Source organism: Chelonoidis abingdonii, chromosome 7, assembly GCF_003597395.2.
Source record: "Chelonoidis abingdonii isolate Lonesome George chromosome 7, CheloAbing_2.0, whole genome shotgun sequence".
NCBI lineage: Eukaryota > Metazoa > Chordata > Testudines > Testudinidae > Chelonoidis > Chelonoidis abingdonii.
The window spans coordinates 46,413,270-46,426,779 of record NC_133775.1 but is presented as its reverse complement, the minus strand read 5'-3'; the positions used below and the strand labels follow the sequence as shown (position 1 = coordinate 46,426,779).

Below are 13,510 nucleotides of genomic sequence, written 5' to 3'. Positions count from 1 at the left end.
CTGATGTAGAAAGCCTCACAGATAGCATTGCTGTACATTAGTCAAAACTAATACTTCTACTGCAAGCTGATATGTTTACATATCAGTTTATAATTCACTGTTTATTGCTTCTGTGTAACATACTATCTCCTTTAGAACTAGAGTTGCAATAGATCTCATCCATTTTCTGTTAATGAATCAGATTCAGATTCTTGTCAGAATCCAACTGATTTTACTATATAATTCAGTTTTAGAGTGGCCCTTGCTGTCTGATAATGATCTCCTGACTAGAACCTTTGAAACAAAGAATTGTGAAGAATCAAAAATGGATCTAGCTTCTTCATAATATTATATTGACACCATTTTCCATTTCTGCTAACCCATTCAGATTTATACTCCAGGATCAGATATGATCCCTAGCAGAACTCTCTGAGAAGAAATTGAATTTCCCTCTCCTCCATCCTGATCCCTAATCAAACAGAATTTTGAATGGATTTAAGTGTCTCTCTCTTGTTAAACCCAATATAACTATCTAAATCCCATGTAATATGTTAATTCAGGAATACTTGGCAAACTCAGCATAATTCACTGATACCAAACAAGTGCACACAGAATAACATGACTGAAATTTCTCATTCATCTAGAGTAACCTTAGGAGTAAAATGTCTTTTGGCCCCCATTAGAATATACCTACCTGTTTCATCAGCGCTCAGAAGTGATCTAGGGGTTTTTATCCTCCTCACGCAGAGGTTGCATCTGCACTATAATGTTTTATAGCCCACCCCCAGGATAAGCGCATTTCCAATAATTGAGCCTCTTCTGGTGTAGACTGGACTCTAGTATTTTTAGCATCAAATCATGAAACCTTTTATGTTACCATGCACTGTTGCAGTTTCACTTGTTCTGGAAAATGAGTATAAAAACTTTAGTGTAGACAAAGCATTAGGGACTTCCTTTCATTTCTGAACTCCTACAACAAGATGACATGACACCATGTGCACTGCACTGCTTGTAATGAATGAACCATGTTTAATAGACTATAGGCATTTAATGGACCCCTGCAGCATGATTAAGAATCCACCTATTATTTGGTGCTTGAGGCAATGGTAACTCATGTTTAGGGTGGATGAATCTAGAATGTTCTCCAGCCTTAAAAAATGACCACAATTTATTTTCACTTCAGTTCACTGTTACTTTCTCTTTGAGTTTTAGACTATATGTGTAATTGACATACTAATTTTATTTTTTTTCCAAAACAGAAGAAAAATTATGTTTCCAGCCACCTTCCATAGCAAATGGTGAGATTCTCAGTCTGGAAAATCAGAACTTAAGACAAGAGCAATCAGCACCAGTGACTTATCGAAATGGTACCATGTTAACGTACAGTTGCAACTCCGGTTTCACGTTACGTGGACCACCTGAGATAATTTGTAAGACTGGAAGATGGACCTCAGCTCCTACATGTGTTGGTAATTACATTGTGTAGAATTTTCCAAAGCAGTTCATTTAGTGGAGAGGACAATAAGTTTCAACTGGAGGCTAAATTACAGGAAAGAATGATTCTGTATGTAACCCTTCTGGCAAGTGGAGCCAGCAGCAACAAGGGACAAGTTCAGTATCTAGGGGTTCCTTTTCAACAATACAACACAACCAGCTCGAGCCTCCACCCAGTGACCCGGGACAATTACATCCCGCCCCCTGGGTGCCCCTAAGTGGCAATACTTCCCCTCTCACAAGCACAGAGTCTGAGTGTAGCAAAAACTTTTAATAGAAGGAGGGAAGTAACTCAGCATTAATTTGGGAAAACACCACAACCAGGATTGATAAATACAAACCATGAGAAAAAGAGACACCCCCAAGTAAGTTGGGCAGTGTCTGTTTCCCCTCAGAGTCTTAAGTCCAGCAACCCAAAAAGACCCTCTAACGTTCCATGCCTTCTCTGTACCCCACTCTCAGTTGCTGTCCTTGGTTGGTGCAGCCCCAGAGTTCAGAGGTTCATCTGTAGAGTTCACCTCCCACCCTATGTGGAAGGCAAGGGGAGGGTAAAGAGGCACCTTACAAGCTGTATTGTTCAAGCACTTGGTCACCACCCAAACAGCTTTTACCACACCTCTGCAGGGCTCTGCTCTGGCCCTCTCCACAAGATTCTCTGCTGGCCACTTGCCACACCTCTCCATCAGCTGCCCCCACACACTTAACACATCTTTCAGTGATTTCAACTGTTAGTGGGGAAACCTCACTGCTAGTGCATAGAGGGCAGTCTCTTGCAATAGAGACACTATCCCAAAGTAGGTCTAATACTGATTTCAGCTCTGCGCCATGTAACAAAACTCTTAATTGAGTCTAAATTTGTTCTTTCATTATACCATGGAGAGAAAGGGGATCAAATGATGTCTAGGAACCTTAAACAAGGCCAACATCACCAAGTACAAGTGTCTGTCCCCACTCTTTCTTAACTCATTGAGTTTTGGAACCCATGTCTCCTGCCTAGCGAGTGCCATTCAGGTGAGAGTGAGTCCCTCCATTGGGGTATGCCAGGTATAGTTCTGCTGCCCTTGGTTTGCACAACAAGGATAACATCCCGTTATTACTGCTTCCCCAATAACAAGGAGACTGGGGATCCAACACCAGCCACAAGTGATTATTTGGGCAAGCAATTCCATCATGCTGAGTACCTAGGCAGGGAGGATGTGTCCATGCAAATGAGATCAGCTTCTGAAGTCTTTTTCCACAGCTCACCACTAGATGTAAGGGGAGAGCTTATTCAGACTGCTTACATATATATTTGTTCAAATTGCTGTAAAACTTATTTTCTTGCTGAGGGTCTTTAGAAAGCTTCTGATGTGTAAGAGCTTCAGGATTTTTGGTTAACTGGTTGTTTTTTGTTTGTTTTTTGAGTAGTTTTAGTTTTTAAAAGCTCCCAAATAGGACTCAGAAGGTCTTCATTCAGTTCCTGGCTGAAATGCACAAACTCCCTTTATAGTCTTGGACAAGTTTTTTTTATCTCTGTGTCTCAGCTTTCCATCTGTAAAATGGTATTCTCTATTTGATAGTGGGGTTGTGAGGCACTTACCTATTCTAGTGATAGGGGCCATATCAAGTTCCTACATGGACAGTGTATTTTCGTCAAAGTTCTGTTGAAGGAAGCAGACACACCACTGTATGAGGTGTCCAGAAGAAGAGAAGCAGCTGCAATTGTTGGTCTCAGATAGAAGCACAAACTAAATTTCATTAGTAACTGAACTCCTAGTGTATTTAGGGCTAGTGTTTGTTTAATTTTCAGATGGATTTTTAACAGTGCTCATGTTGCAAGTTTCATCGCCCACCAACAACTTACTGTATGTGTTTAGGTTCCGGCTGCAATCTTTATTTAAAATTAGGTATTCATATAAAGAGTTACAAAGGGCTTAAGTAAAAAAGGTGATTTTGGGGGGTGGGGGGGTTACACTCATTTTGATCTTGTGTCTTTTCAGAAATGGAATGTACAAGTGTTCCAAATATTTTCAATGCTCGGATTGAAGGCAGATTGAAGAATAGCTATAAGCCTGGAGAAACAGTACGTTATCAATGCCATCCTGGTTTTACCATGAGTGGACCATCAGAAGTTACGTGTAAAGCAGGGAAGTGGTCCACACAACCTGTATGTAAAGGTACAGTGAATAATTTGATCTAACTTTATAGAATCTAGTTACTCTTTTTTTATTATTATTATTATTATTCTGGGCACTCGGAGACCACCTGGATGGGTCAGACAGATAGAATAGATTACAGAATGCTGATGCAGAAACAATAAGTAGCCAAATCATGCACTGATAATTTCAAATACAGAGGGGATTGGGAGGAATCAGTGTTTGCCAAAAGGGGGAGGAGGAAATGGTAGAACAATAAATCTTTTTTGCAAGCTGCTAAGAATATAAATTTAACATAAATTTAAAAAATATAAAATCTGTGCTCACTCTCTTCCCTTTTAATTTGTTACAATTCGCAGGATGTGCATGTCAGTATACAGAGCTCAGTTTAGCAGTCATTTCTTTCCTTTAAATCATTAAAGTCAATGGGTGTTTTGTCTGGAAATCAGAGCCTTCTTCATGTCCAACTCTGGGTCCTGTTACTCAAGCAGTCAGGGATTTAAAGGCATTGCTGATCGAGAAAGACAGATGGCTTATTACAGCATCAAGAGCCATATTATCAGCCCTGACTCTGTCAATTCTGAAGAAGGTGGTAAGGGAGAAGATGACCACTGTTAGCAGTGCCAGATCCCATAGATCAGAGTTTTCAGACTTGTCTGATTCTGACAGTGCCTCTATAGCTCTGGCTCTGAAATCCAGACCAGTCTAATTTCAGCTTCAAGGACCAAGTGGGTGCATCTGAGTATTTCACCAGATCCTGTGCCATTCACGTCTTCCACTCTGACTTCGACACCTGCTCCAATTTCAGGTCCATCTTTGGATCCAAAGAGGACTTTTACTTCAGTGACTGATGTACAATCATTCAGTTATAAACATTCTTCAGATCTAAGTGAGAAACAAAGGGTATTGAGGAAGGCACTTTTCACCAATTCCAAGGTCTGGATCATCTTCATCTGAAAAAAGAAAGGCAGAAATTATTAGTTTCTCTCTTAATCCATCTCTACCCTCCTTCTCCTCCTCAGCCTCCTACATGGTATCCACAAACAGCTTTCTCTCCATTTATTTCTCTCCACCCTCCAGGTCCATTGCTGTCTCCATTACGCTCCATCACACATCCAAAATCAATTCCATTATTTTTATATGAAGATAGAGGAAGAATAAAGAGAACTGTTTCTTCCCAGTTTGTGCCTCCTCCTGTGGATATATTCTCAATACAAGTTGCTGTGGAAACTGGCAGCCTGAAGCTCCATGGCCTTATTGAGTGCTGATGCAGTAACTTTATAGCTGTTCTCCATATGGATGGAGATACAATGATTCACCTATAAAGGATCTGGCTGCAGAGAATCCTTGCCTCTGGTTACAATGGATCTGTCTGCATCTCAGACAGATACTCTGTCTGCTGCCTGATACTCTGTCTGAAGAAGATTAGGAGATCAGTCCTCTTTTTAAATGAAAACATGCTAACACAGACTACTCTTCTGATTTGTCGCCAGATGAGAATGTCAGGGAGAATTCTACCTCTTCCCCTTCTCATGACAGTAGAGTTTCATGACCTGATGGATCACATGGTGTCCATGTTGAACTTATATTCCATAGCCATGGAAGAAACCTCCCCTCTAGTGTTTGGAGGAAGCTTTTGATGCCACCTCCAAGAGTAGGATGTCACTACCAATTCTTAATGTTCTGCTGCAGCCTGCTAAGATTATTTGTTCCAATTCTGCCTCTTGCCATCTTATTTCTAAGAAGAAAGTCAAATTATATAAGATAATCAAGATGAGATGTTTTCATATTTTCACGCACATCCTGTGTCTAATTCACTGGTGGTGGCTGCTGGTAGCAGTTTGAGGACTGGACAAACATATTTTGCACCTGCTGACTGGGCGGGGGGGAAATATTGATTCCTTGAGAAGAAAGGTGTTTTCTTCTTCCTTTCTTAGTCTTAGGGTGGAAAGCTATCAAGCAGTTATGGCCTGCTATCAGTTCCATCTATGGGAAAAGATACTATTGTTTCTGCAGGATTTGCCAGATGACGAACAGAATTTACCAAATGAAATCCTAATGGAGGGTCAAAATGTAGCAAAACACACACTCAGGGCCTTCTTTAATACTTCAGACTCTTCTGCCAGAGCATTGGCTTCTGAAGTTACTCTGAGGACACATGCTTGGGTTTGCTTTTTTACTCTGGCACTCAATACTAGAATAAAGATAGAGGAAGTCCCCTTCGAAAGAAATGGTCCTTTAAGTAAAAAGACTGACATGTTGCTGGGAAGACTGAAGGAGCCAAGAATGACAGCCCGCTCTTTGTGTTTGTGTTTGATTTCTTCTATTAAGATTATACGTTCTACCCCTTCTTTCCATAATCAGAGACATTATTATCCACAAACTTCTTTGGCTTATTTCTCATCAAATCAAAGATGTCGGCAACGACACTAGCGGACTACATTTTTCCAGAAGTAACACAAGAAGAGGTTTTTCAAATTGAGGCCTAAATCAAAATAATCTGCTTCCTCCCTGTCATCTTCATTGAACACCAGGCTTCCGCTTTGATGTCGTGATAAAAAGTAGAAAATGAAATTGCAATGACTCATCCCTTCCTCTTATGGAGGGAGGCTAACCCATCATTTCAGTAAATGAAGGCTTAGTACATTAGATAAATGGGTCATAGAAATTAGAGAGAAGGGCTATGCCATTCGGTTACAGAAACTAACCCCTTCAAGTGCCCCATCATCCCTTTCCAGAGATGAAACGTGGGGCTACATCTGAATGTCAAAAAGTCAAATCTCTACCTAACTCACATAATTTTATTCGTGTGCTCCTTAGTGCACACAACAGCAGTGAAAAATCTTCTTACCAGAGAACAGATTTTTTTAAAAATAGCGCAATATGTTTTAAACATAAAATATGTCAAACTTAGAAAATAATTTTATTCCTGGGTCTCATGGTCGTGACTACTTGTATGACTCCATTTGTGCATCTCAAAATAAGGCCAGTGCAGCATTGGATGTCTCAGGTCTACAGGCCAAATCTGAACAGTGTTCTAACACTAGTCAGCCTGCCTTCTGGACTTGTGGTGGTGGTCAGTCAGAGCAGTTATCCTCTTAGGAGTCCCGTTCAATTCCCACTTCACCATCAGTGAGAGAAAATTCAATACTTGGCTGAGTATTTTTTATTTTTGATATCTTAAGGCAGCATTCATTATTGTCATGTCACCAGCCAGAAGGGTGAGTGAATTAAATGCCTTGATGGCTGATTCCCCCTTTAAGTCTTTTCATAAAGATAAGGTGATTCTTAGACTTGATCCTAGGCTTTTGTCAAAATGACTTTCTGAATTTCACATAAGTCAGACAATTAATTTCCTGACATTTTTCCCGGGCCACATACTCAGAAGGGGAAATATGTTTTACGTACTTTAGATTCATGAAGAGCTCTTGCATATTATTTAAATAGAACAAAAAAGTTTTGAAAATAATCTAGGTTGTTCGTGTTTTATGCTAAGTTTCATGCCAGACTAGTATCTCTAGACTATTTCTAAGACAGGATTTAATAATGAATTGTTGAATGTTACATTAACACATTCTTGTACCTTTGAATGTCCAAAAAGTCAAATCTTACTAACTCACATTATTATTCGTGTGCTCCTTAAGTGCAACAACTAGCAGTGAATACTTTGATCTCATTCCACCCAAGAGCTGTGGTAGAGTCTTTGCTTGCCTTAAGCAAGTCCCTTTTCTTGCAACTGGCAATGTTTCAATGTGGAGCTTCTGTGCACACTTCTACTATCATTATGTTCTCAATTTGGCTTCTAGTGCAGATATTAGATTTGGTAGAGCAGTGGTCTGTGATGTCCTCCAGTTTATTTTCTCATTGCTTTTCAAACTACCCATAATGGAGATTATGCAGAGCCCTGGAAGAAGAAATGAAGGTTACTTACTTGTAAAAGAGAATTTTTTGAAATTGGGCTTTTCATATTCACACATCGCACCCACTTTCCCTCTTTCTCAGGTGCTTTGGGCTGTATCTCTGCGTTGGCAGTGAAAAGAACTGAGGTGATAGTGTGCCCATGACCCATTATATTGCTTCATCTCAGAATGTTCAGAGATGGAGAGGGAGAAGGTTTTAGGAGTGTGCATAAGCAGATGCTGCTTGGAGAAGTTCAGCCATTAAGCGTATTAGGCAGCACAATACCCAAATGTGCGAATCTCAAAGAGCTTTAATTACAAGCAAATAACCTCCGTAACGATGTTAGTTCTGCAGGACCTAACTAAGGACTGCAATTCAGGACAAATTGCTTAAAACAGGGCAGTAACACCAGTCCTTTAGCCATCTAAAAGGTTTATTCATAAAAGGAACAAGAATATGATGAGAGCTAGAAGTAGTTAAATGGAATCAATTACATAATAATGGCAAAGTTATTGGTTCAGGCTTGTAGCAGTGATGAATAAACTACGGGTTCAAATCAAGTCTCTGGAATACATCCACAGCTGGGATGAGTCATCAGTCCTTTGTGTAAAGCTTCCATTTGTAGCAAACACACTCCAGACGTAAAGAAGCAAGATTGAAGACAAGATGGAGATGAGGCATTAGCCTTTTATAGTCTTTTCCAGGTTAAGAACACCTCTTTGTCCTTACTGTGGAAAATTACAGCCAAAATTAAGTCTGGAGTCACATGGGCAAGTCCTGGGATACTTTCCTGAGTTACAAGGCCCGGTAAAATCTGCCTTCTCTCAATGAGTCCATTGTATAGCTTAATGGGCCATCAAGCAGGCTAGTCAGAGCTGACACCAATTTGTCTGGGTGTCATCCAGAAGCATAGCAGAAATTTGAAAAGAGGACAGTATAGAGCCAATATTCATAACTACAACTACAAAAATGATACAGATAGCATAACCAAACCAGCAACCATAATCTTGTCTTAGACACCCTGTTTGACCCCCTTATACAAGATTGGTGCTTACTCAGGACTTTGGTTGCAGCAATGATCTATATGGTCCCAGTTCATGTTAATAATGTCACACCTCCATTTAGTAAGTGCCTTTTGATGGAACATAACATTTCATGAAAATAAGATACTACATTAATAGAGTTTCACTACTAGTATGTATATTTGTCTCTCTCTCCCTTTTCAGATGCACATGTAGTGCTCCACCGTGCAATTCCCAATGCTAATATTATAAATGAAAAAGGAGGGAAGGTATCTGCCTGGTGATAAAGTGCAATATAAATGTCAGGAAGGATTTGAAAATATGGAATCAAATTATATGTAGTTTGTGTGAAGATGGAGATTGGTCACAACCTCCAATTTGCAAAGGTAGGTGTTTGTATTTTAAATTAAAACAGTAAGACCAGGTGTGCTTTGGTCAGCTGGGACATACAATCATGGGTGGAAAGGAACTTGAGAGGTTGTCTAATCCACCCCCTGCATTGAGGCAGGATTAAGTATACCTAGATAATCTCTGACAGGTAACCTGTTCTTAAACCTCCAATGATGGGGATTACACAACCTCCCAAAGTAACCTGTTTTGGGACTTAACTTCTAACTATGTAGGCAGTAGTTAGGAGGTGGAACATTTGCCTTTCGTTTTACATATGACATTCCTGTTAATACTTTTCAGAATGATATTTGCCCTTTCCACAATAGCATCACACTTTTGACTCATTCAGTTTGTGATCCCTATAGTCCCTGCATCTTGAAGTGCTTGCACCTGTCCATTCCACTTGGTTGTGTGTGCACTAGTTCATCCAAGCCAGAGACATATTCACATAGTGGTACTGTGAGGTGGTACATGAAATTTTTGCTGCACATCATGCTTGTAGCTAAGGACATAAATGGTCAGAGCTGCCCTACCCTCTCAGTTCCTCCTCCGCCACCCATAGATGGACAGTTTGAGCATCTCACATCTTCCCGTTAGAAATCTTTTTGGCATTCTTTCATTGTAAATGTTAGTATAGCTGTAATTTAGATAGTGGTACTCATTTTAAATATTTTCTTGTTTTCTCTTTGTCTTCTTCAAGTTTTATTTTCAATAGCAGGGCATGTCTTAATCTTGGGATTTAGTGCTTTTTGACTGTAGAAAACTATGACAGTCACCGATTCTCATTCCCACTGCTTGAAGTGGGAAGAACACATTAGGCATAAATACCCTATTGTGTAGGAGGTTAAAACCAGATCAAAGAAGTTGAAGGCAGTTTTACTTTGAGATGTCCCAGTGGAAGCAGCTTTTGTTCCCCATTTGGACCCAGCCACTTGGCCATACAGGATTCAGATTCGACTCTCTAAGCACACCGCCAGACTTTGTGGCCTCCCCATGTCAAAAAGAGACAGAAAGATGATTATTCATTCTCTATCATGCAATCAGCAGAAGTCTTCCATCAGCTCAACCTCTTCAACTAGAAAAAGTCATCATAGTCTTCATTGTTGTCTTCTTCAAAGAAGACCACTAGTGAAGTTAGAGCTAAACCAGTGCCTGTTAGGTTCTTTCCCATATTCCCACATTCAGTCGATGCAGAGTTGTTGACTCCAACACCTCATGACCAGTCAAGACCTTCAACAGCATAGACTTCTGCTGCAATGCATGTTACTGTTTTGGTATCTACGACACCTGAGGTGTATGCATCAGCCAGTGATATTTTATGCCTGTTGGTGCTGGATTACTATTAGTGCAGAACAATGTCCAGGCCTTGCCTATTCCTCTAAGCATGGTACTGCATCCTCCATGGCACTGACATATTCAGTGCCATTGGGAACTGAGCCTTTGTAAGTGTTGCCAGAGTCTTGAAGCTCTATTGTCCAGCAGATCCGTTTGTCAGGAAAGCCCCAGATGCTTCCTCTGGTATTCTCCATCTTATGTTGGTTCAGGTCCCGCAACCCATCTGCTCCACACAGTACCTTGCCACCTTGGCATTCCAATTCTGGATCTTCTTCAGACTAGATCTTAAGTATCTCCTTATTCCTTATTGTGTAGGTCAAGGCCCTGACACCATAACTTTTACAGAAGCAGACTGAGACATAGCTTCCTTTGGAGTTGAGCATGGTACTGCATGAAGTACAGCAGTGGACTTTCTGGAATCTGAGGGGTTTCTGTAGACTCCAGCTCATCTTCTCATAGTCAGCATTCTACCAGGGCTCAATCGAAGTGCCATTCTCTAACTGTTACCATTCTATGTACCAGCACTGGTACCCAGCAGCTGAAGGAAATTATCCCTCCAGTTTCTGACCCTTCTGATATAGATGTTCAGCAGACAGTAGAGCAGATTGACACTATTCCTTTCACTTAACACTTATTCATTATTTACAGATGAGGCTCCTGTTTTGGAATAATCTTCTCCTGACCTAGACAATTATATAATGTACCAGGAATTTATGAAAAGGGTAACCACCTCTCTAGGAATACATACTGAGTTCAGGATAATCCACACAAACTGGTGGTGATTCTTTGAATAGTGTCCCTATAGGTGCTCCACTGTAGGTGCATCTGTGCCCCTGCACCTGTAATGGGAGATTGTTGGTAGCAATGTCTGTTGAGCCCACACATAGGCTCTTCCTCCCCCATGGTCTGCCTCAAGGCTATCTAGCACTGTAGGAGTGGGCCCCCCTCTGTTCCATCTCAGCCTCCTTTGTCCTCGAATGGAGCAAGCAGTTGTCCCTTCCTTATCTGCATCATTAGCATAAGTAGTAGTTAATTTTTTTTCTTTTGTTCTCCTTAATAGTTAGTGTTTCCTTTTTACCCTATTAGGATATAAAAAAAGAAAGAATCTGTTTATTTCCTGCCCCATCTGGGGTGATTCTTCCCTCCCACAGAGTGTTTAGAAGACACTTTAATAAATCACTTTAAAAAAAAAAAAAGAGAGGAAATAAAGAAGAGTATCCGGTGCTAGGGAGAGTCCCGTGTCTCTTATAAGTGATCCCCTACAACCAGCTAAAGCTGTGGTATTGCAGGAAATGAGAACTGAAGTTAAAACTCCTCCTTATGGAGAAGACACTTCAGTTTCCAGGGGACTCCGATGCCAACCCCAGATCATCCCTGTAGCCTTTAACTTCAAAGGGGATAGAGTCATGGAAAAAACAAGCAGACTTCCCCTGTAAAGGCTCATAAAAAGGGTTCTGAGTGGTTGACCAGCCAGAGGGATTCCACAGTGCAACCACCTTGATCCCCATGGCACCGGTAGCTCGAAAGCATGGTACCTAGAAGGGGGCCTCCACTAAAAACTCCCAACTAGGGAGTGCTCTACACCCTCTCAACCATTGATACTGACAACGTACCTCTGACAATCCTCTCCGGAACCAAGTGAGTCCATGAGCTCTGGTACCCTAGAGACCTGACAATTGGAGGAGAACAGCAATCCCCATTACTTGATACTGGGGCCCTGGTATCAGCACGTCCCAGTGCCTGGAATCACTCTCAGCACCAGGCCATGTATCACCAATACCCCAGTCAGCACCACTCTTACCCAGTGATGAGACTGGCAGTGACGAGGAGAAGGTCTTTTCCCTGACCCCTCATTGTGGCCTGCTGTCACAATACAAGGGGACTTCTCAACTCCATCGAACTGATCCACAATTGTAGTACATGGCCCCTGGGCAACCCCACTGCCCATGCCCTTCCCCCTCCTCAAGGCTATATTGGGATCTTTAGGTGATCTAGACATCCCACACATCACAGCTGTCCAGTGTCTCTCACAATCTCCTACAGCCTGGTTGTCCAGAGCTCCTGAGCCAGGGGAAGAGGAAGCTTTTGCAAAGGAGGAAGAAGGGTTCAAAGGGGAAGCTACTCCTCCAGCAAAATTCTCCTCATCTCCACCAGATGAGGGTGTAATGACCCCCCCCCCTCATCAGTAGTTGATGATCTAAAAAACTTTCTGGATCATACCAAGAGGATGGCAGATGAGATGCACATTCCCTTACAGGAGGTGGCAGATACATATCACAAGCTGCTGCATATTCTGCACACCTTCTTCTCATCCAGAATTTCCCTCCTAATTAATGAGCCAATTCTAGATCCTGCCAAAGTTATCTGACAGACACCAGCCTCCATCTCAACAACCAGTGTGAGAGCTGACAAAAAATACTACAACCCTCCCAAAGAGTCATACTGCCTGTTTCAACATCCGCAACCCAACTCCATCTAATGGATACAGTTAAAGCACAAGGCATGCAACACCATGCCAAGTCAACCCCATATGATCGGGATTGGAAGGATCGCGTATTTCTCAGTGACATTACAGTTTAGAGTCAAGAATTACCAAGCTGTCGTGGCCAAATATGATTTTATTAATTATGGGAAACTCACTGCATTTCTGGAACATTTACCCGAGATGCAAAAGAAACACTTTCAGGCCATTGTCAGAGAGAGTCGGTTAATAGCCAGAATGGTGCTACAGATGGCACTGGACATAGCTGATATAGTAACTTGCTTGGTCTCCATGACAGTGGTAATGATGCAGGCTTCTTAGCTACAGTTTTCTGGGTTGCCCAAAGAAGATCTCCAGTTTGAAGGGCCCAAGCTCTTTGCAGAGAAGACAGATTCTTCTCTCCACACCTTGAAGGATTCCAGGCCATATTACACTCCCTGGAAATCTACGCTGCAGAACAGAAGATATAGCTCTCAGCCACAGCACAGGTCACAACTTCCTCAAAACCAACCATCTCAGCACAGTTACAAGCTGCAGCATAAGAAGACCAGAGCTCAGAAACGGAATCAGTCAGCCCCTCAATCTGCAACCTCTCACTCTGCCTCTTCTAAGTACTTTCGATGGGTTAGTCAAGGACCTGAACAATTACACCTTGAAACGTCAGCAGCCATCTACACATCTATTACGCCCCTTCACCTGACCCTCTTTCACAGCCGTTGGGAGAATATAACCTCTGACAGATGGGTCTTGGAGATTATTTTGAAGAGTTACAC

General features: G+C 41.6%; 1 protein-coding gene across 1 annotated transcript in view; it reads left to right on the top strand.

Annotated features, from left to right (window-relative positions):
• Window positions 1-13,510, top strand: part of CFH (complement factor H) — a 127,064-nt gene that overhangs the window by 100,533 nt on the left and 13,021 nt on the right. The window contains 5 exon segments of the mRNA XM_075068273.1: window positions 1,239-1,448; window positions 3,453-3,629; window positions 4,417-4,511; window positions 8,792-8,872; window positions 8,874-8,916. Of these exon segments, the coding sequence (XP_074924374.1) occupies window positions 1,239-1,448; window positions 3,453-3,629; window positions 4,417-4,511; window positions 8,792-8,872; window positions 8,874-8,916 (606 nt within the window).